The following is a 24618-nucleotide window of genomic DNA, read 5'->3' on the forward strand; positions in this document are numbered from 1 at the left end:
AGTTAAAGTGACATTTGAGCTGGCTCTTGAGGGTTGAATAGGAGTCAGTCATGCAGAGAAGGCAGGGAAAAGATGTTCCAAGCAGTAGCAGGAACTTCATGTGCAGATAGTCTAGGGATGTGTCTGGGGAAATCGAGTGGTCCAGGTAGCCAGCCTGTTACCTCTGCTTTAACTTTCCATTTTGCTTTCTTTCTTTGACATGATCTTTCTGGAGCTATGCTTTTTCACTAGCAACTTCCCACAAAGGAGCCATGAGCTTCACGGCACTGAGAAGGGACTCATTTTATTTTTTCCCTTTGAGTCGGAGTCTCGCTCTGCTGCCCAGGGTGGAGTGCAGTGGCACAATCTCAGCTCACTGCAAGCTCCATTTCCCAGGTTCAAGTGATTCTCCTGCCTCAGCCTCCCGAGTAGCTGGGATTACAGGCATTCACCACCATGCCCAACCAAGTTTTGTATTTTTAGTAGAGACAAGGTTGCACCGTGTTGGCCAGGCTGGTTTCGAACTCCTGACCTCAAGTGATCGCCTGCCTTGGCCTCCCAACGTGCTGGGATTATAGGCGTGAGTCACAGTGCCTGGTCAAGAAGGGACTCTTGCTTAACCTCCACCTTAGAGAAAAGTTCCCTTTGGGGCATGAAGAGAAGCAAAGACTGGGGAGAAAAATGCCTGAGAGCATTGCAGAAGTGAATTTCTGACACTTCATTGCCTTGAAGGACAGCATTAGGTGAGTACACAGCCTTCATCTCCCCCTGGAGTGAATGGGGCTAGGGGAAGTTGCCTGGAGCAGGGCAAAGTGGGAGGTCAGAAGCTCAGAGGAGGAAAACTGGTGCAAATGTGGATGATTTTGCATACTGGTCCACAGGAAGCTCGGTTAATGAAAAGGAACTGAGTGATGGTGGAGCGCTAGTTTCATTCCGGTCCTGTCTTACAGTCCCGGGAAAAGTTTCTGAAATAAAATCTTACCACTGAGGGAGAAGTCCACGCTGGATGCTCCAAATATGATACTCTCTTTGGAATAGATGGCGACCTCCCTGTCTGCCCGCAGGTCATAGAGGCGACACTGGGGGGCAAATAAATAAAGCAGCACTTACTTCTGGCTTCAGTTTGGTGATGTGATGACCACAGAGCTACAGGTAGGTGCTAGTGACTTGTGCAGTTTAAAGGATGAAGGAAAAACTTCTTAGTTTTTCCTACTGTTATTTCATCCTTTAGTCCCGACTCCTATTAATTTCTATTAGTCAGTAAAGAGTCCCGATTCCTATTAATCTCTATGAGTCAGTAAAGAAATGACAAATATAGCAAATTTCTTCAGGTATAAAAACAAAAGGAAGCCCCATTTTTTTTTTTTTTTCTGATAAAGGGCACATGTTGATTGTAGAAAATTTTGAAATATTCAGAAATGTATACAGAAGGAAATGAGGGTCACCCTAAATCCTAGAGGTATTTACTAATTTTGAGCTGTTTCCTTCAGTCCTATTTCTATTTTATGTGTGTATCTGAATGGGCTGGATGTTTCACTATTGCTTCTATTAACATTAGGTTATACCTACTTTCTCATATCATTAAAAGAAAACTTCAAAAAACGTTATATATATGGTTACTGAATATATCAGAATCTATTTAGCCAAATCCTGTTGTTTCGGTTGTGTTTAATTTTTCTCTTTTATAAATATTATGACTATTCTTACATAAAAATCTTTACATGTGTTTCTGGTATTTTCCTTAGACGAGGTAAGAAATAGAATCCTTAGAAGAGTTATCAGGAAATAGCATGACCAGATCAGAAGTAGAGATGTTTTATTTTCTATTTTATTTTATTTTGAAATGGAGTTTCGCTTGTCACCCAGGCTGGAGTGCAATGGCGCAATCTTGGCTCACTGCAACCTCTGCCTCCCCGGGTTCAAATGATTCTCCTGCCTCAGCCTCCAGAGTGGTAGGGATTACAGGTGCCCGCCACCTCGCCTGGCTAATTTTTGTATTTTTAGTCTCATTTAGTAGAGATGGGGTTTCACCACATTGGCCAGGCTGGTCTTGAACTCCTGACCTCAGGTGATCCACCTATCTTGGCCTCCCACAGTGCTGGGATTACAGGCATGAGCCACCATGCCTGGCCAAGTAGAGATGTTTTCAAGCTCTTGATTCGTATCTGCCCTCTAGCAGGGTGATGCCAACTATCCTGACCCCAGGCTTGTTCCAGGCTCCCCACCAACCCAACCTCTGAGCATTTCTTTGCTAATCCAAGTGGCAAAATGGGCATCTGACTACTGAAAACTTAAAACATACATTTCTTTGATTATGGGTGACTTTGAAAACATTTTCAGGTGTTTACTTGCCATTTTGGATTTACTGCTTTGTAAATGACCTGCATTTTACCCTCTTCTTAATTGGAGTGTTCGTTTTATTGCTTATGTAACCCTATTCATATCTACAGGATTTCAACTTGGCCTGTACTGTATGTGGCAAGAAGTTTCCATGATGTATTCCCTTATGTTGTTATATAGCTTTGACATACAGAAGTTTTACATTTTCATTATTTCAAAACTCTCAATCTATTCTTTTGTAATTTCTTTAGCAGAAAATTAGAATGAAAACCATTATTTCATAAGGTATTTTATATTTTGAGGGCAACAAGAAAATATTTTTTCTCTTGAAAATAATTTGGCAATCAGTATCAAAAGCCTTAAAACTGGGTCTATTTATGGCTCAGCAAGTTATGTCTGAGAATGCTAAGGAAATGATAAGCAAGGTACAAAAACACTAATAGCAATGTTTTTAACAGAAAAAAAAAACCTTGATAAGAGCCAAAAATTCAAGACGAATGTCACGTTCATAACATGGAATACAACTCAATCATTAAGAAAATATAATGGAGAGAAATATTTATCGGCCTGGGAAAATGTTCACATTTTGTTAAGTGAAAATGCCAAATTACAAAGCATTTTGTTTGTCAAAAAGAAAAAAGTCAGAAAGGAATTCATCCAACTATGATTTTTCTTGGGTAAGGAGATCAAGGTAATTTAATATTCCCCCAAATTTTCTTCATTGAGTACTCATTACTTCTATAACCAGAAAAATAGTTATTTTCTAAAAATAAGTTAGCAGATCCCTCTATTGAATAGGAAAAGCTCTCAATAACTTAGAAACATACCGTAGCATCATCTGACCCTGAAGCAAAGGCATCTCCACTGGGGTAGTACCTGCAGAGAGAAAGTACTTTATCCAGGGTGGTGATTCCCGACCCTGGATGCCCATCAGAACCATGGTAGGCCCTTGGAATCAGAATCTCTACTTCTAGGGACTTAAGGAATATTTGCAGTAGAAGACAGAAGAGGAAGCTCATACGTCAGGCCCACTGACTTCTAGTTTTCTTCCCTGTTAGTGGGGGACAATGACGCTGGCCTTGTAGAGTGAGATAATGTGTGTTGATATCAGGCACAGAACACAGAGCAGACCCCCTGTAAATATAGTTTCCCTCAATCACATATCTAATTCCTAAGACTTGGCCCAGAGCTCAGGGATAAGAAAGGGGTTATGAGCACAGACACGGAATCAGATGCACAAAGCCACATGGGATGTCTGCACTGACCATTTACTACCTGCGATACTTTTGGCAAATGACTTCCTCTTGCCCAGCCTCAGTTTCCTCATCTGAAAAGTGAGAGTAATAATGCATATTTTCTGCTGTGAAGTTTACATAAGACAGTCCATGCAAAGAATCCGGCATGGTGCCAATTAAAACACATTCCATGAATGATGATTATTACTGCTATAGTCATTCTCTTCTCAATGATTAGTGAGAAATATGGGTCCTAAATTATAATCCAGAGGCAGAATGAGAGCAAATGTCTTTAAACCCCTCCGCTCTGCCTCACCCGGCTGTGTTCCCCACACCTTCCATTGTTTCTTTTTTTGTTTTTTTTGAGACTGAGTCTCACTCTCTCACCCAGGCTGGAGTACAATGGCCTGAACTTGGCTCACTACAAACCTCCACCTCCCAGGTTCAAGCGATTCTCATGTCGCAGCCTCCCAAGTAGCTGGGATTACAGGCACATGCCTCTATGCCTGGCTAATTTTTGTATTTTTAGTAGAGATGGGGTTTCACCATGTTGGTCAGGCTGGTCTCGAACTCCTGACCTCAAGTGATCCACCCTCCTAGGCCTCCCAAAGTGTTGGGATTACAGGTGTGAGCTACCACACCAGGCTTGTTTCTTCTTTCTTGTGCCAGTGACTTACCCTATAGCTCCACAAAAGCCAGAGGAGGAGCAGCCCTTTAAAACAGCTAAAGTTATTCCTCCTACCCGCGGGAGGGGAGAGTCAAAACATTTGGCAAACGAGAGGGAAGCTTGACTTTGTGTGACTAACTTACACTGGCCTGAAAGATGGGGATGGAGAAGAGAAAAGCTGGATGAGAAATGTTAACCATTTTCAGCTCTGCCCCAGTCAGTCCATCACGGTGTGGGCACATTATGTTTTTGAAAGCATTATGAATTCATGGAGTATCTGACGCATCCATATTCCAATGTCAAAATGATTTCTAGACTAAATACCATTTGGGGCCACATGGGCTATGATTTCCTTCTGCTGGTGGGAAGTTCAGGGACCAAGTGTATTATCTTCCAGGTAATACGTAGATTATCTGGAAGAGACTTTTTGTGCCCCCAGTGTCCCCTCTCTCTCTCCTATAGCTATGGTTAAATAAAAGCAGGATTTTTTTGAATGGCACCAAACCCAGGGGGTGCTACTGGAATTCAGTGGCTGGGCCACACGGATGGTAAATGTCTTACATGGAACATTCCCTTACAATGAAATGTCCTTCCCAAAATGCTAATAGTGAACCCCACTGAAAAACACCGGTTTGTTTTGTTTTTCCTGGGCACACGGCAGAATGAAAACTGTTTCTAGTCTTCCTGTAGCCAGATGTGGCCATATGATCATGTTCTGGCTCATGGGATGCAGACAGAAGCGATAAGTGCAACTCTCCTCTACCAGCCAGCTGGAAAGAAGGCATGGTGGTAGGCCAGTGGGGGCAGGAGAGGGAGCACCATCCTAGGGAGTGGGTTGCGAAGACAGAATGAGCTGTCATAGCAGCTCAGATTTTAAGGTGAGAAAAAACTTCCATCTGGTTTAAGTCACTGTTATTTGGGCTTCTCTCATACAAGCCCATGTCCTAACTAATCCAGTGTACTACAAAGGGCATGCTAAGAGAACAATGACAATGCTCAGTATAACCTCAGCCTTGGGTAGACATGGTAGCCAGTGTTTGCCCTGGAAGAAAATCAAAAGGTACCCTGAACATGGCCCACTGAATCAGTCCCTGTAGCATCCGTAAGATGAGTCTCAGCATCAATTTACACCGTTCCATAAACTAACTTAATTGAAACTGCATTCACTCTATATAGAAAAATGGCCATTTAAATTTTTAAGTTATAGTGTTCTCTATCAATAATTGGGTTTATGTCTCCATTTATCAACATCATCTTTTATTTCTCCCATTAAGAATTCATAAATAGTTTAAAAAGTTTGGTTACTTCAAATACTTTAAAAAGCAAGATTTTCTCTCTCTCTCTCTCTCTGACTTCCTCAGTGCAGGAGGAGATCGATGAGTAAATTGGCCATGCAGTGTGGTCCCCCTCACACAGGAGGGCACCTAAGTCAGCCCTGGAAACCAGGGGGGCTTCCTGTACAGAGGGAAGCTTAAGTTGAAAACTGATGGTCAAAGGAGGTTAGAGGCAGAGGGCTCAGGGGAGATGAAACAGCTCAGGTGAGACAGTGTGCATTTTATTTTTTTATTATTATTATTTTGGAGAAAGAGTCTCACTCTATCGACCAGGCTGGAGTGCAGTGGCGTGATCTCGGCTCACTGCAACTTCTGCCTCCTGAGTTCAAGCGATTCTCGTGCCTTAGCCTCCCAAGTAGCTGGTATTACAGCCATGTGCCACCATGTTTGGCTAATTTTTGTATTTTTAGTAGAGACGAGGTTTTACCATGTTGGCCAGGCTAGTCTCCAACTCCTGACCTCAAGTGATCTGCCCACCTTGGCCTCCCAAAATGCTGAGATTACAGGCATAAGCCACAGCGCCCAGCTGAGTGTGTGCATTTTAAAGCTGTACATTGGCCCTCCATAGCCATGGGTTCTACACTCATGGATAAAATCAACTGCAGATTAAAAATATTCTAAAAAAGAAAAGGATTGTTGCATCTGTACTGAACCTTTTTTCTTGTCATCATTCTCCAAACAATACAGTCTAACAACTATTTACATTGCATATACATTTATTAGATATTATAAGTAATTGAGAGATGATTTAAAGTACATGGGAGGATGTGCATAGGCTATATGCAAATACTATACCACTTTAATTTTATTATTTATTTATTTTTATAACTTCAGCATACCCTGAGAAAATACTACATAGTTTTATGTAGGATTTTGGTATCTGAGGGAGGTCCTGGAACCAATCTCCCACAGATACCAAGGAATGACTATACTTTATTAATACATAGGGGCTTATTTTTGTGGCTTTATCTTCTATCTTGCATTTTATTAACTTCATTTACTATCTGTAGTGATTTTCAGATTGATTTCTTTTGATTTTCTAGGTAATTACTGCATATTTACAATAAGTGAGAGTCCTTTTGCTTTTTTCCTTATCCCACATTTGAGGGCAAGGAGTACTAAAGTAAGTACGTATTGTTTTTTGTTCTTGTTTTTAAGAGAAACAATTCTTGTGTTTTCCCACTAAGTATAATGAAGATTCTTGGGAGTTCTGAGTATAATGAAAATACTTTATAAACTGTCTCAACAGTACCATCTTCCATACATGGCAAGTCCTGACCTCTCTCTTAGGATCTAATTCATGGATCCTGCTACTTACTTGACATCTTGAATGTTTAATAGGCATCTCAAACCTAACCAGCCCCAAAGAGAGCTCCCCAATCCATATGCAAAACCCACCTCTTCCCCCTATCCTTCCAGTCTTCCCTGTCTTAGCACATGGACTGCTGCTTACTGCCCTCGATAAAAGACGTGGGTTCCCTAAGCTCAGGGTTCTTCTAGAGTGCATCCCTTGCATCTGCCAGTGTCAATTGGCCCTTTTCATGTCTCCCTGTGGAACTGGGGCTCAAATACCAGCACAAACAAGCTGATATCCTGGCTATTGCCATTACTATCAGTAATAAACTGTCTTTCATCTCTGACCCAGGAGTCTCGTGTCTTCTACCAGCATCCATGAGCTATGGCAGCCCAACTTGTTAACATGTAGGTAGACAAAATCTCAGACATTTCGTAATTCTTGACATTTCTGTCTCCACCATGTCTTCCTTAGTTCCAGTCACCATCGTTTCTTTGTTGAACTCACACAACCACCTCTAACTGGTCGTCATTTTTCCATTCTTGTTCCCTACAATGTCTTCTCCATATAGCCAGTGATCTGTTTGGTTTGTTTGGGTTTTTTCTTTTTGAGACATGGTCTCACTCTGTTGCCTGGGCTGGAGTGCAGTGGCACCATCTCGACTCACTGTAGCCTCAATCTCCTGGGTTCAATCGATCCTCCCACCTTAGCCTCCTCCGCACATCACCATGCCCAGCTAAATTTTTGTATTTTTTTTTTTGGTAGAGACAGGGTTGTACCATGTTGCCTAGGCTGGTCTCAAACTCCTGGGCTCAAGCAATCTGCCCGCCTCGGCTTCCCAACAGAGAGATCTTTTATGATCAGGTTAGCCACCCCTACCCCTCCCAACTCAAAACTCTCCAGTGACCACCTGGCCTTTTTTTTAGGTCCCTTAACCTCTCATCTCTGTGCTTTTCCCCCAGCTCTTTGCGTGCCTGGCTCTTTCATCATCCTGGCCTCAATGTAAATGTCACCTTCTCAGTAAGGCTGTCTTTGACCTCTAAGAAATGACCCATCCCATCTCCCTATTTTACTTTTACCATAGTAGTTATCAGTATCTGAAATTGTATATTTGTGTTTGGTCTAGTTTGTCTCCTGTAAGAGAGTAGAGACCTTGTCTATCTTGTTCACTAGTCTATTCCCAGTTTCTAGAATAATATCTAGCATATAAATACTCAGTAAATATTTATTGAATGAATGGATGCAAAATGCTGATTCAACCTAGGGAGGATATTAATTGCTCCTAATGCAATTAAATTAAAATTCTCCATGAGTTCTGAAGCACTGTTCAGTTCCACCACAATCAGCCTTTCTTCCTGGGGAGGCCTCTCTCAGCCAAGTAAACTGATCCGGAGGCGGTTCCTTGGCTAAGGATTACCCAAGCCAGGCAATGCCGGCAGAACAGAGAGGTGGCATGAACATTCTACTCACTGACCGGACACTGTTGATGTCAGATTCATGTGTTTCAAAGGCCTGCACGCACTGACCGGAGCGCATGTCCCACACCATGGCTTTCTTGTCACATCCCTACAAATGCAAAATTACCCAGAGTTATGGCCACTTCAAGGAATGTCTATAGACAAGGCACGAGTCCCAGTTATATAACAGAGACCATTTATTTCCCATTAGCAAATGGTTGACAACACACTTTTCTGAGACTAGCTTTACCTGAGGGCAGTCTCCTCAGTCAGAAAGCCCTGAGCAGCCTAGAACTAGGTCTTGGGATGGGAGGCAGGAGGCAAGGCACTCAGTTTCCTCTTTTAGCTTGTTTTCTTCTTTTGAGCATTTCTGAATGGAGGCAAACCCTTCTTACCCTCCCCCGGGCATCTCCCTTCCCTTCGTTTTCCCTCTTTTCTCTCTTCTCTTTATACTTGCCTCCCTAAGCCCAGAGGGCAAGGCAGGCAGGCAGTGGTGCGTGGTGGGCCCTCTCTAGCTGTGACATTAATGGGTTGGCAGTGCCCAAATGGAGCAGCTGAGAGTCCCAGCTTTGTTTCGGTGTATGGAGCAGCCCTCAGCAAAGCTGGAGAGCCAGGCGCCCCGGGCCATCTGCACCCTCAGCAGCATGCCGGGCTGGGAATCCGCAAACCAGAGGCCCATCAGGGTGCTGCCATTGACGCGCCGGGTGGCTTAGGCAAGTCACCTCCCCGGACGTCTGCCTCAACACCTGTAAAGTCAATGCTGTCTTCAGGTTGCTAACATGACCCAGAGGGTCACAGACGTGAGGGTTTTCCCATTATACTGTCAAGGCTCTGGGAGCAGCTTGATAAGTTCCTGCAGAGTGGTCATGTTATCAAGCTCAAGAAGTAGAATGTGGACTCTCAATAGTCAAATAGCTTAAATGGTCAAACAGCTTAAACAGTCAAAAAGTAACAGCTTAAAATTGGTGTCCAAGTTATTGGTTTCAACTTGGAGCAGAGGGAGGTGTGTAATGAAGCACCATCACACATCTGAGGAAGGCCCGTGGCCCAAGTGTCTTTACTGAAAATGTGGGCAAAGAAACCAGAAAGGCCTTCACGTCTTTAGAGGACAAGAAATTGGATTCAGTTTAGGGCTCTGGATGAGACAATATGATCTCCAGTAATAGCAGTAATTTTTAAAAAACACAGTAGAGTCGAGGAGAGAGAAACACAGGGATACCAAGGCACAGGGGTGAGACATCTACACATGGCCGAATACCCAGGAAGAAAATCAGGGTCCCTGCTGACTACAGCTCATACAGCCCTTGCCTGGCTCCTAGGATCGATGTGTGGGCAGCCTGGAGCAAAGGTCCCTTAGGTGTCCCAGCTGCAGAAGTCACCTGACAGTGTGTGCGTCACTGTCCTGTCTCACCACTGCCTCCTGACGGAGGTGAGACAGCACCCGTGGGAAGGTCAGCTGGCCCAGCTCTCTGTCCCTATTCTCAGGCTGTCCACAGAAAGACTCGCCCCTCCCCTTTGCATACACACTGCAAACTCTTTCATCTACTGCTTGCCCCATCCTGGGGAGGGAAGTGCAAACACCACTGTGCACTATGCCCAACTGATAGAGGATGCAACTTCCAGTCAGGCAGCAAAGCCCCGACCCAGGCGCCCTGACTGCTAGTCTAGCACTTCTCTGAGTCTCTGTGGCCCTGTGTGCCAACTCTGAGCTTTCAAAGCCTCTGTTTCTTGCACCCTGTGATGGGAGGGAGGATGGTGGCTGGTAGGGGTGGGGTGGGAGAGTGCCCCACAGGCCCCAAGGCCCTGGCGGCATCACAGCGTTGCCTCAGCTCAGTAGCCATCTGACCTGCCATGCCCTTGTGCGCGTCTCTGATGCTCTCAGATGCTAAGTCTCTGCTATTTATTTGAGGAATGACATTTTAAAATGTGGCAGATATACACCTTGAGTTGCAGCACTCATACAGGACAACATTCCAGATTACTCTGTAGACTGCTAACATCAGTGGCAGAACAGAAGGAGGCCCTCACAGCTCAGCCCTGTAGCTGCCCACCAAGCCCCCAAGAGGGGCCTGGAGCCAGTGCAGTCACTGCAGGAGCTGGGGGTTTAGTGGGGAGTTGAGGACAATTCCTGCAGTCCCTTCTAGGGAAGTGCCTAGGCTAATCCCATGAATGGACAAGAACTGCCACCATAAGCCTCCTTAGTGGACACAGGAGCCCTAGGGAGTTTCCGTTGGGTCTTTACCCCAGACACGAAGGTGTTTCCAGTTTCTGAGGGGGCCAGGTCCAAGCAGAGGACGTCAGCCCCATGTCCGTGGAAGCTCTGCAGTAGCTGCCCGCTCTCCACGTCCCACAGGGCACACGTGCCATCGCCGCTCGCTGTCAGGATCTGCCCGCAGAAAAGGACAGGAAGTGGGTGGCTGTGGTTATTGCTTCTGCCAGGTGCAGTCAATCAGAGGCTTAACGTTCTGCAGGAAAAAGCAGACTCTACACACACACACACACACACACACGCAGACACACACACACGCGCGCACACACACACACGCAGACACACACACACACGCAAACACACACACGCAGACACACACACATGCGCGCACACACACACACGCAAACACACACACGCAGACACACGCAGACACACACACGCAGACACACCTGCTGTATCTGGGTTCATGCACAGAAATCTCTCTCCTATACAAAGAAGGAAAAAGTACATTTCCTGCACTCTCACGGTCCTTGAGTTGTGTGTTTATGTGCCTGCCTCCCTGCAGAGCTGAAATCCTGGCGGCCTCATGGTGGTACCTACAGGGCTCTACACACGCCTGGCTCGTAGGAAGTGTTCCGTTAGTCTCTGCTGCACGTTTGAAACCTTTGATGCCTCCCACTGCTGTGCGGGCCAGACACTTAAAGTTCTTCTTGGATACTGATGCACATCACTGGGCTGCTTGCTAATACAGAGTCTGGGGTGGGGCCTGAGAGTCTACACTTCTCACAGGCTCCCAGGTAACACTGAGGCTGGTCACAGGACACACTGGGAGCAGCAGGGGTCTAGGCAGCATCTTGTTGGACACGTTCTCTGTTGTTGCTTTTCCCAAGCCCAGTGCTGTTCAGAGGCTTCCCAGGACCACTGACGAGAGCAAGAGGATATTCATGCATATACAGGTTCAAGAAACATTTGCTGTGTGCTGACAGTGTCTGCCAGGCACTTTGCTAATGCATGAGGGTTTGCAGAAAGATTGTGTCTCAGTTTCTGTTCTCCCAGAATTCAGTTTAATAGGATTGCCAGTAAGAATGAAACTAACATAATTCCCCATCCCTGTGTTAAACAATTCTGGGACCAGGCCAACTTTCCTGTTACTATGTTAAACCAGACTGAGACCGAGTAAAAATAACTTCACTGCTTGCTGCAGAAAATACCTGCTCCTGGGAGAAAAGACTGTGAATCCATTAGACAACTTAACAAGATTAACAGCTTGCTCATCCAGACTCACTTCAAGACTGTTCCCTTGCTGGGCTCACCAATCCAAAGCTAAAATGGCTTTGCAAGACCCACCTTCAAATCACCAAGCCTGGACCCTGAAATCCTCTAAGTACCCTTCCCTAATTCCTCCATTTTCAGACCCTACTAAGATTCTGCCAGTGCAGGTTCTCCCTTACTGCAGGAGGTCAGATAACCTTAGCTTTGCTTGGTTGCAAGTATTTCTGATGTTCGCTTGGGGAGTTGACATCACCAGTGGACAAGGATCGAAGACAACAGCATGGGTGTCTCACCACTGCCTCCTGACGGAGGTGAGACAGGACCCATGGGAAGGCCAGCTGGCCCAGCTCTCTGTCCTTATTCTCAGGCTGTCCACAGAAAGACTTGCACCTCCCCTTTGCATACACACTGCAAACTCTTTCATCTACTGCTTGTCCCATCCTGCGGGGGGGAAGTGCAAACACCACTGTGCACTATGCCCAACTGATAGAGGATGCAACTTCCAGTCAGGCAGCAAAGCCCCGACCCAGGCGCCCTGACTGCTAGTCTAGTGCTTCTCTGAGTCTCTGTGGCCCTGTAGTTACTGGGATCCAGTGACTGGATCCAGGTGTGCACACAGGAGGGTCCCAAATCCAGTGTGGTGATATCTGAGTTGGTCTTCAAGGAAGAGTGAGAGCTGGCCAGGTGAAGGAAGGGAAGGGGAGAGAGAAACTCCAGGGGGGCCTATGTCTGCACTAAATGAAAGGTGAGTCCGTTCACAGGTGGGGACTCAGCCTGAAGCCAAGAGGGCACTCTGGAAGCTTCTGGGCAGGAGAATGAGAAGAGCAAACGTATATTTTAGGAAACTCTGGCGGAGGCCCAAAGAGCCTCTAGATAGCTTACGAGTACAAAGGTCAGCCATAGAGTAAAGGCACACGGGGGTGCCGGGGGAAAGACACGGGGGCGGGGCTGAAGTTTTACTTTTTGTCACTGCCAGTGTGTGTGAGGCCTGGGCTCTGGCTGAGCATACCTTCCTGGGGTTGGGAGAAACGCAGTGAGGACTCAGTTCAGGGCCCTCATAGGCCCAGCTGGCGGCATCACAGAGCCCTGAGCCAGCTGGGTACTGACAGCAACGGAGGGGACCTGCAAGGGAGAAGCTCTGGATAGCAGAGCCTCCCTACTCCCTGCCTTCTGGCTGCTCCACAGGGCCTGAGTGGGGTGATAAGACTGGAGGAAGTGGCTCTTGCAGCGTAAGTGTCCGCAAGATAGTCCTTTGTGGGTGATGACTGATGGCTGAGGAAAGAAAAGAGGAATCAGGCCTTATGTGCCGCTAGCACACAGTGCGCCCACCGACCACACCACACCTTCAATTTCCAGCTGCTGATAGGGTCTCTCCTCCTCACCCTTTGCCCCCTTTGCCTTTTTCTTCCCCTCTCTCTTATATGTTAGGCCTTGCACATAAAGAATCTCATTTTTCCCCCAGCACTTTGGGAGGCCAAGGTGGACGGATCACCCAAGGTCAGGAGTTCAAGACCAGCCTGGCCAACATGGTAAAACTCCATCTCTACTAAAAATACAAAAATTAGCCAGTTGTGGTGGCTCATGCCTGTTGTCCCAGCTATTCGGAAGGCTGAGGCACGAGAATTGCTTGAAGCTGGGGGGCAGAGGTTGCAGTGAGCTGAGATTACGCCACTGCACTCCAGCCTGGGCAACAGAGTAAGACTCGGTCTCAAAAAAAAAAAAAAAAAAAACTCATTTTTTTTTTTCTTTTTCTGCAGGGAAGGAACAAATTACAAGGAGGGGAATCTGCTCCCACCCTAGCATTGAACCCACTGGCTGTCCACAGGACCCCCTCCAGCCTCGACTTCCCTCAGGAGGCCTGCATACATCCAATAAGATGACTTAAGCTGGCAAAGTAGCTTATGGACACACAAAACCTGAACCGAGGCTGAATTTGGGTATTAATATTTTGTTAGACGCTTGAATTCCCTTAGTCTCTCCTGGCCCACACCCACTAGTGGTTGTTCCAACTCACCGTTTTCCTAACACTTGCAATAACTTACAGTTTATTTTGAGATACCAGGTCCAAACAATTTTCTTTAAGCAACGACCCAGTCTTGCTCTTTAATTTAGGAAATTTTCATACCATACTGTTTGGTTAAAAAAATGAATAGTTTTTAAAAGTTAAAAGTAGATTTCTAATACTTTTCAATTTTGTGTTTGTGATCTTCATTATAAGTAAAAATAAATTTTAAAGACCATTTATTCACATAAATGCATTAAACAGAACCCCTAACTCATTGTCACTCATTTGTTCTGGAATGCAGAGAATTTGTAGGTTTAATACCATAGTCTCATACCAGCCACTTGAGTTTCTCTTTTATCATCCTAGATCCCAGGGATTGAAGAAAGCTGGAGGTTCATGAGTTCAGTAGTACTCAAACTAGGCTGTGTATCAGAATCACCCATGAAGCTTTGTGTTAATAATAATAAAATTGGCTGGGTGTGATGGCTTACGCCTATAATCCCAGCACTTTGGGAGACCAAGGCGAATGGATCGCTTGAGCTCTGGAGTTCAAGACCAGCCTGGGCAACACAGTGAGACCCCATCTCTACAAAAAGTACAAAAATTAGCCAGGCATGGTGGCGCGTGCTTGCAGACCCACTACAGGCCCACCAGCTACTTGGGAGGCTGAGGCAGAAGAATCACTTGAGCCTGGGTAGTGGAGGCTTCAGTGAGCCCAGACTGTGCCACAGCACTCCAGCCTGGGTACTAGAGAGAGACCTTGACTCAAAAAACAAACAAACAAACAAATAAATAATAACAGTTAACACTTACTAATATTTACCAGGGACTATACTATTTATATGAATCATCTCGTTTAAGTCTCAGAAAACCTTATGCAGGACAGATTTAATACTTTACTATCCTCATGTGCAGGTAAGAAAAATGAAGCATGCAGAAATTCAAATGCTGTCTAGGATCACTAGCTAGAACATGGTGGAGCCAGGATCTAATCTTACTGTCTGTCTCCGGAGCCACCCTTTACCTGCTCTGCCTCCCAGGCCACGTCCCCGCTGAGGTAGCCAGCTGAGACTTCCCTCTATCTCTGGCTAAGCTACTTGTTGGAAAAGAAAGCACCTTTTAACCTAGAGGTGCCCCCTTTCATCCCCAACCCTGCCCTGTGGCAACACAGAGTGAGGCTGATGGGTCTCCACAGAGGGGCTTCAGATGCCTGATGGTTGCGGTAGCCCCCTGAGCCTGCCTTCATCCAGCTTAAATGTCCTCTGTTGCTTTGGTTTGCCTCAGGCCCAAAGACATCTGGTTTTGGCCACTGCAGCCAGCCAGTGGCCACAGTGCCCCCTGCTGAACAAGTCTGCAAGATTCCTGGTTAGGCTCAAATATTAGGTGTAAACAACAGGTGCACAATGGCGATATTGCAAGTCCCAACATCCCTCCTGTCAGCAACTGAACAACTACCCAGCCACCTGACCTCCCTGCTTCTAACCTCCCCATCCCCCCGACATCAATCACTGAAGCCAGAGTAAACTACGGAAGGCTGTAATCTAACTCAGACACCCTCCTCTTCCAAACAAACCCAAATCTGACTCACCCCTTAAGGGCTCCTGCCACCTACAGGGTCCAGCCCAGGCACTCAGGGAGCTCTGGGATCTGGCCCCACCCACCTCTCAGCTGCCTGCCTCCCACTGTGCTCCCTCACATGCTGTGGCTGCCTGGAGTGGCAGCGGTCCTTCTTCACTGACAGCAGCAAGTCTGTGACCAACCCCTCCTGCTCGGAGCTCCCCAGTTCCGCCACTGTCCAACCATTACTGGTTTTCATGAAGGTCCCTGAGGGCCAAGACTGAGCTTTTGGCCCCAGAGCCATGTGGTATCTGGCAATGTGGGTAGTAGGTACTGAGAAGGTTTGCTGAATAAGTGTGAATAAATAAATGATGCGGTGCTTTCACCACTTGCTAAATAAAACTTAGTCAAACTGTTAAAGGTTGTGTTGTTTTCACTGTAGTGTATTCAAAGTAGAGCAAAGATTTAATATGGTGAAGCATTTTCTTTTTGCGTTGGTTAAAACAGGACTGTAAAGTGAGATGCATGTAGTGCCCAGCTCTGAAGCCCGACAGCTCAGTGAAGCTTTACACACGTTAGCACGCAGACCAGGGCACAGTAACTGCCTCTACCCCAGGGGGTTCTCTGCTCCACTCCCACCCTCGCCAAGTCAGTCAGAGGAGGATTTTCAATATGCCATGTAGTTTATCTCAACTCTATCAACCATCACTAGCCCCAACTTTCTCACGTTATTAAAAGTCATAATAATAACTGATGAGAAACAATGGGAGCTTCCCCTTAGAGCAAACTACTGGAGCACACCCATCTTGTTCACAGAGATGCCAAAAGCTTCCTCTCCTCTCTGCTCCTCTTTAGTGCTCCTTGGCAGGTCAACCTGACACCGGGGGCCGCTTATTTACCTGCATGTCAGAGTTGGTGAAGCTGCAGGCCGACAGGTAGTTGGTGTGCATAGCAACAGACTTCTTTTTGGCAGCCATGTTTTCATTTTTGTCAAACGTCAAGGGATACACAGAACACTTATTATCCAAACCACTAGGATGGAAAGAAAGAAGTACCAAAGGTTAATGCAGAGTAACAGAATATGTGTCTACTTTCCCAATCACATAAACTTTTCAACATATTCTCTTTAGCAGTATCATATATTGTAACCTTTCCTCCAACTTTTAAAGTTTTTTTTTTTTTTTTTTAAATAGAGACAGGGTCTCGCTATGTTGCCCAGGTTGGTCTTGAACTCTTGGCCTCAAGCAATCCTCCCTTGGCCTCCCAAAGTGCTAGGATTACAAGTGTGAGCCACTGCGCCCGGCCAGTTTGAAGATTTTCAAACCTACTGTAAAACTGAAAAAAAAAAAAAAAAAAGAATAGTATACTGAATACCCAGATCCCTTCCCTTAGATTCAGATGTAACATTTTGTCATATCTGCAGGGGCAAATTCTGAACCATTTGACTGCAAACTGCAGATACGACATTTTCCTTCTGAACACTTCCATTTGCAAATTTACATCTCCTAAAAATAAGAACAGTCTCCTATCTACCACATCCTTATCACATTTGAGAAAATCAACAAAACCTCCGTAACATCATTTAATAAGCCAGCCATATTCAATCTTCCCCTATTGTCGCTAGGATCCAGGGCCCAACCAAGGCTCACATATTGCATTCAGTTGTTACGCCTTTTTAAGATCTTTTAATCTAGAACAGACTCTACCTACTGTTTGTTGTTCATGACAGGAAATCTTAAGATTGGCTGTGTATAGAATGTCACATATGGTAGATTTGTCAGATGGTTTCTTAATGGTTAGATTCAAGTACTGTAGAACATTCTGGCAATAAGAGTATCAAGGTGCTACTGTGTACTTCTTTCTTATTGCTTCATGTCAGAAGGCTTGTAATGTCTCTTCCAAGATTGGTAAAGCCAACTTTGATTACTTGGTTAAGGTGGACCACTAGATATCTCCAGGGTAAAGGTAATTTGTTCATAATCAGTGATAATCTGTGGTGTGATATTTTTGAGACCATAAAAATATCCTTTCCTCAACCACTTTCATACAGGAACTTTATGAATCAAACCTTGCTTGAATCAAATATTACTTTAGGGGTGCAAAAGGGTGATTTATTTTGATTATGTCTTCCATATTTATTAGCTGGTGTTTTTCTGTAATAAAGAATCCTCCTTCCCACTATCACTGTACAGTCATAAATTTTTCTTCTTAATTGTATCATGATCCATTATTATCATTACTACATTTGATGCTCAAATTACCCCAAATTTGGGGCCTCTTCAAGCCAGCTCCTGTTTTGTTTTGTTTTGTTTTATATATGACGCCTATTGGTCCTTGAATGTTCCTTTACTTTCTAGAACAAGAAAATATCCTAGCCTCACTTTATTCCTTTTCCCCCCAAAGACCTAACCCCAGCCTTACCCTAAGGTGCTCTGCTTTCTTTTTGTAGGGAACAATATTTAAGATGGGGTCACTGTTTTCTGATGCACTGGGAAAGCCAAGGGTCCCTTCTGCTTTCCCAGCTTCCTGGGAGATGCACAGGTGTATCCTTGGGTAGTTTCTTATCAGTAATTAGCTTTGGCAAACTTGTTTATAGAATGTGCAGGGGAGGCTGGGCGTGGTGGCTCACGCCAGTAATCCTAGCACTTTGGGAGGCCAAGGTAGACAGATCACCTGAGGTGAGGAGTTCAAGACCACCCTGGCCAACATGGAGAAACCCTGACTCTACTAAAAATACAAAAATTAGCTGGGCGAGGTGGCACACACCTGTAATCCCAGCTACTTGGAAGGCTGAGGCAGGAGAATTGCTTGAACCTGGGAGGCAGAGGTTGCAGTGAATTGAGAACACACCACCGCACTCCAGCCTGGGCAACAGAGTGAGACTCTTTGTCTTAAAAAAAAAAAAAAAAAAAAAAAAGAATGTGCAGAGAATGATTTGCACTTAGGCTATGGTAAGGGACAAGCATGCTGTGGACTATGGTCCTCCCTAACCCCTGAGCTGGGATATGTCCTCCCCATCCTGAGTAATTTCTGTTGAGATACTTATTACTTAGGGTTATTTGCATTGGTACGAGAAGCAGGAAGGTTTTGCAGGGTGATGCATCCAGTGTTGAATCTCTGCTTTAGTACCCAACTAATGTTGTGATCTTGGTTACGTATTCATCTTCGAAATCCATGATGACACCTGGCCCAGTGCCTTGCACACAGGAGCTCGTAGTAAGTATACAATACCTAAATGAAAGCTTCTTGGGGATACAGCTCTTAAATGAGAAATACTTGTATATATAATCAATTGACACATTTTTTGGGGAAAGGGGATTGTGCCAATACCATTTGGGTTTTAGCTTTCAAGTTTGGAAACAACTGAGCGAGAGACCCAGGAGCCAGGTAAATTAAGATAAAAAATAACCCCATTATTACCTACGATGACATTTAGAGAATGTGGCATCAGTGCAGGTCTATGTGATAATACAGTTGCAGGGATGTCATACAGTCATGTTTGGGAAATGTTATGTCAGACTTGCCACTAGAAACTCAAATGAATCACAGCCGCTCTTAGCAGTTTTGGGAAAGGTCTGGGAAGGGGAGATGGCACTTCTACCTGCGATAAGGAGTATTAGTTTCATCTTTGACGCTCTCTCATCCACTAGACCCCCATATTTTAAAAAATGCCTTCATAAGTGTTCATACCTTGAACTTCCTCTGCGTTGGCCCCTGTAACAGCCAGTGAGGCAGCCAGGAAAGGTGCTAGCACCTCCCACATGGCAGGGTGGGGAAACAGAGATGACAAAGATCAGGGCGCCAGCCATCCCTCCACTCTGAACTCTGTGTCTGCACCAAGCTAAGTTACCAGAAAGCTATCTATCTGGGCCTGGTAATGCTGCTCTCTTCCTTCCATCCCACTACCCTCATGGGAATTCTTGCGCTGCATTCCATTTAGTGAGGGTAAAATTAAGAAACAGCCACAGCATCACTTCCTAAACTACTGTTGAAGACATTGTTCACTGTTACCATATTTACTATACATTGCAGAAGGGCCTACCCAATATATTCTTTCTACAATTTAGAACTGCGTATCTAATAGTTCAATACTGGACACTGAGGGATTATGTAACACATCCAGCTCTATGCATCTGCTAAAATTCATGTCCAATTAGAAATGTATTACCCTAGGATTTAAAAAAACGTGGAGAACTTATGATTCCTACTGCGTTGTGAAGAACTGACACTGCAGGAGAGGTCTGGCTTTTGCCCTCAGCCACTTGGAAGTGATCTCTGGGCCCCTGGAATGTCCTCCATGGTAAGAGTGGCTTGGTTTGCTTGGGGCTTTGGGCACCACTTTAATGATGTGATTTATGATGGGGGCTTTCGGATGCGTCATATCAGGTCTGATCTCCAGAGGAACTTGAGACTACAGGTATCTGCCCGAACTTCTAGAGAGACTGGAGACTAAAGGTAAACCACACAGGCAGGGTGTGGTCAAGCCCCAGTAAAACCTCTGCACACCTAAGGCTCAGAGGACCTTCCCCAGCTGGCAATACTCTGCATGTATTATCATACACCGTGGCCAAGAGGAAACAGCGCTGTCAGCGACCACCCCAGGGAGACGATGGCTGGCAGCTCCATGTCTAGACTCCTTCTGGCTTCTGCCCCAGGGGTCTCTTCCTTTGGCTGGTTCTAATTTGTATCTTTCCACTGTAATAAAACTGTGGGAGTAAGTACAGCACTTTCATGAGTTTGGAGAGTTGTTTTAGAGAATTCCTGGGGTTGTGGGGACCCTCAAATTTGCAGCCAGGATCTGAAGTAAGGGGCACTCTTGGAACTGTGCCTGCTAACTGTAGTTGGCTAAACCCCTTTGCACCAACCTTATAATTGTGGCCTATTTCTCCCTTGCTTGCTTTCTCTAATAGATGTGTTACACATGTAGTACAAATATATATATATGTGTATATATATATATGTTTACATATATATCTTTTATTATAGCACCTCTTATCCTTTTAGGAAGTAGATGGTAATAAATTTTATATAAATACTGGCATCCATCTATAAAGTGGAGACATAATCCACTTTTGAGCTATTTTAAAAATTAAAAAATATGGGCCAGGTGCAGTGGCTAACACCTGTAATCCCAACACTTTGGGAGGCCGAGGCAGGCAGATCACTTGAGGTCAGGAGTTCGAGACCACCTTGGCCAACATGGTAAAACCCCATCTCTACTAAAAAAAAAAAAACACAAAAATTAGCTGGGCATGGTGGTGCATGCCTGTAGTCCCAGCTACTTGGGAGGCCGAGGCAGAAGAATGGCTTGAACCTGGGGGGCAGAGGCTGCAGTGAGCCGAGATCGTACCACTACACTCCAGCCTGGGTGACAGAGTGAGACTCCATCTCAAAAAAAAAAAAAAAAAAAAAAAGTGAAATACATGTATGTGAACATGGGTTCCAAAGGGACATGTGGTCTTGGCCACTGGAAGGAGAATGAGAATATGTCCCCAAAGCACCCACCCAAAGGGTGGGGACACTGGAGAAGATGGTTGGTGTGACTGGCTGAAGAGGGCGCCAAAACGTTTGCTTGGGGACTCAGGCTTTTCCTCTCTAAAATAAAATTCTTTCTTCCTGATTATAAAGAGAAAAATTCCCATAGTCCCATCATCCAGAAAGAACTACTATTTTATTTGGTATAGTTCCTCCAGCCTTTATAATATGCCTTTTTTTTTTTTTTCCTTTTTTTAGACAGAGTCTCGCTCTGTCTCCAGGCTGGAGGGCAGTGGCGCGATCTCGGCTCACTGCAAGCCCCGCCTCCCCAGTACACGCCATTCTCTTGCCTCAGCCTCCCGAGTAGCCGGGACTGCAGGCACCTGCCACCACGCCCAGCTAATTTTTCCGATTTTTAGTAGAGATGGGGTTTCACCATGTTAGCCAGAATGGTCTCGATCTCCTGACCTCGTGGTCCGCCCGTCTCAGCATCCCAAAGTGCTGGGATTACAGGCGTGAGCCACCGCGCCTGGCCTAATATGCCTCTTTTTAAAAACATGGCTGAGATACTGTGGCAGAAATATTTTGAATGGTCTCAGAACTGTTCAACACAGGGACCAGGAATTATGTCGGTTTCAGTTCTCATTGCCAAACCTGTTAAACTGAGCTCCAGGAGAATAGAATAGAGAATAAGTCACACTCTTCTTAGTAATCTTGATGCCCTTTTCACATAGTGTAATTAAGAATTTTCCTTTTTAATGGCTGTATGATATTCCATTCAATTCATGTACCACAATTCACTTAAGTTTTCCTGGATGGGTATGTTGGTTCCTTTTTTCTTTCCTTTTTGTTTTTGGTTTTTTTTTTTTGCTTCATTTTATTTTTGAGACAGGGTCTCACTCTGTCACCCAGGCTGGAGTACAGTGGCATCATCACAGCTTACTGCATCCTTAACCTCCCAGGCTCAAGCAGTCCTCCCACCTCAGCTTCCAGAATAGCTGGGTCTACAGGTGTATACCACCACACCCAGCTAATTAGATTTTTTTTTTTTTTTTTTTTTTTGTAGAGACAAGGTATTATTACCACATTGCCCAGGCTGGTCTCGAACTCCTGGGCTCAGGTGATCCTCCTGCCTCTGCCTCCCAAAGTGCTGCTGGGATTACAGGCGAGAGCCATCACGCCTGGTGTTTTTTGCTTTATTTTTAAAAATACTACAATTAATGTCATTGTCCATATGGCTTTTCTATGTTTTGGATCATTCCTTTCAAATGAGTTCCTGGATGTGGAGTCACCAGATCAAAGGCTATCAGTTTTTCAAGGCTTCTGACAGATATTACCAAGTTGCTTTCCAAAATGTTTGCAACGTTTATAGTTCTGCCAAAAGCATTTGAGAGAGGAGATAGGTTTGAGAGATGAGATAGGTTTGAGATACTGTCAGTTTGTAATGAAAATAATTATGAAAGAGAGTTTTATGGTTCTTTTTTTTTTTTTTTAAAAGAGATGGGGGTCTTGCTTTGTTGCCAAGGTGGACTTGAACTCCTGGGGTCAAGTGATCCTCCTACCTCAGCCTCCCAGGTGGCTGGGATTACAAGCAGGCACACTGTGCCAGCTTACGGTTTCTCCTTTGACCAAGTTCAGGGAAGGATTTAGCATGCTGCTTCACAAGTAAACTACAAAAACTACGAGTTCTTGTTTGTTTGTTTGTTTTTGCTAAGAGAACAGTATTTTATGGTTAACACAAAATCTGAAAAGCTGCTGTAGCTCCAACTTACCCACAAGCAATGGCACATCCCGACGGGGCATAAGCACATGCCATCACCCACGTGCAGGGCATAGTGACCGCGTGCTCCTGAAACACAGCACAGAGTGGACAACTAGCACTTCCACACAAAACTCTTTTTTTTTTTTTTTTTTGAGATGGAGTCTCACTCTGTTGCCAGTCTGGAGTGCAGTGGCACAATCTCAGCTCACTCCAACATCCGCCTCCCGGGTTCACGCGATTCTCTTGTTTCAGCCTCCTGAGTAGCTGGGATTACAGGCATGTGTCACCACGCCTGGCTAATTTTGTAGTTTTAGTAGAGATGGGGTTTCACTATGTTGGCCAGGCTGGTCTCGAACTCCTGACCTTAAGTGATCTGCTCACCTCGGCCTCCCAAAGTGCTGGGATTACAGGTGTGAGTCCCCGTGCCTGGCCACAAAAATCTTAACGTTTAAATTTTAGAAAATAAAATCACCAGATGCCTACTGAATTACATTCTAGTTTCAAAAGGAAGTGGTATAGGGTAAAGATGGGCTCAAGACTTATGAGGGGACTCTCATAATCAACTTTATGTCACATATTCGAAAAGTTAAAAAGTTCAACTAGCAAAAGCAAAGCAAAACAAAACAAAACAAAAACCCTTCATGTTTTACTTCCTTCTTAATGTCATACTCCCTTTGTTCTTCTGCCTGAGTATCAGGGCCCCTTTGCTTTGAAAGGTATGCCCAAATCTCCTTTCAGATACATACGTTTCCTTGTTTACTCTGATTTCCATTTTCAAAATACACTCTGGAATGACTTTTTATAGATGTATTTTCAGTTTGTTTACTTGTGAGTCTGCAAGAGCCTGTGTCCACTGTGGGACCTAAACCATCCCAGGGAAGGTATGAATGGGTGCGGGGAGGGGAAGGCGATCTTTGGTTGTGCTCACAGACAATGAGAACTGGTAACATGGAAATATTAAGAACTAAGCATGACAGTCCCTGGCTTCTGGCTTCACAGGGAGAATAAGAACCACCGTGGGCACAAGCGGCTGGCCTGCATGCGGTCGCACATCTTGGTGGTGGTGGAACCAGGACCAGGGTCCACGTCTCCCATGGGAATAAGACCTCAAGCTCAGATGTATTGGAAATATGGCTCTGTTGTTTGCATATCTGTGTGCAGGAGGACAGGGGTGACTCAGCCAGCCAGCAGCCAGGGACGGGCGCGCTTAGTTCTTCATGCTTCCAATGTACACTCAAGTGCTGGTCTTCTTCTCTGTTATAATTATATGTGTTTTTGTGGGGAAACACAGGCCCCAATACTGCCTGCCCAAATACTATTGTCAATAGCAGTCTCGTAGGCTTTCAGAGGCCAAGAATAATCTGCTGCTCTCCAGAGAACGAGCTGAGGTAGCCACTGTCAGCACAGGGTATCCCGGGCCCCCTTCCTCACAAGTAATGGCTGTATTCCCTGCCACGGGCCACAAGTGGCACCCTTGGCTCCCCAGAAATCAGTCTGTGCTCTAAGCCATGATAAGGTGTAAACAGAAGCAACTACACTCCCGCACAGTCCAGAAGATGCTGAGGAGTGCTGGGAGAGACGGAGGTTCCAGGGAGCTAGGCGCTGTATAGCAAAGCCCTGTGCAAACTGTTAAGCTGTCATTTGTATTCCCCAGGGGACTGACCATTAGGGACTTGACTCTACAAAATGATTCTGGCCCCTCACTTGACCAGGTCATGTCACCAGCTGCTTCCCACGACAGTGACTAAACACATTCGACAATGCGGAATATGGCTGCTGTTCACTATGAGACAGAGACAGGTCTCATGTAGTTCACAGCATAAAGGAAGGCTTTCTAAAGAAATATAGGAATTCTTATTTAATACACAATACTCTTTATTGTAAATGCCAATGCAATGCAGGTGTGCCAGCATACCTGCACGTAGGTTTTGGTCTTCAACTTTCATTAAGAGCTAAAATTTAAAAGTTGAGCTGTGCATGCCCAGGCCAGACTTGCAAGGGGATCAGACTGCATCACAGGGTAGCTCTGCCC

The 24618-nt window shown here is 45.2% G+C and overlaps 1 protein-coding gene across 2 annotated transcripts in view; it reads right to left on the bottom strand.

The window, feature by feature from the left end:
• Window positions 1-24618, bottom strand: part of GNB5 (G protein subunit beta 5) — a 67414-nt gene that overhangs the window by 4085 nt on the left and 38711 nt on the right. For both annotated transcript variants that reach the window (XM_045395468.3, XM_005559579.5), the window contains 6 exons: window positions 22597-22673; window positions 16249-16381; window positions 10549-10692; window positions 8324-8415; window positions 3147-3195; window positions 962-1058 (listed from right to left, as the gene is read on the bottom strand). In XM_045395468.3, the coding sequence (XP_045251403.1) occupies window positions 962-1058; window positions 3147-3195; window positions 8324-8415; window positions 10549-10692; window positions 16249-16381; window positions 22597-22673 (592 nt within the window). The remainder of the gene's footprint in view (window positions 1-961; window positions 1059-3146; window positions 3196-8323; window positions 8416-10548; window positions 10693-16248; window positions 16382-22596; window positions 22674-24618) is intronic.

Source organism: Macaca fascicularis, chromosome 7 (genome assembly GCF_037993035.2).
Source record: "Macaca fascicularis isolate 582-1 chromosome 7, T2T-MFA8v1.1".
Classification (NCBI taxonomy): Eukaryota; Metazoa; Chordata; class Mammalia; order Primates; family Cercopithecidae; genus Macaca; species Macaca fascicularis.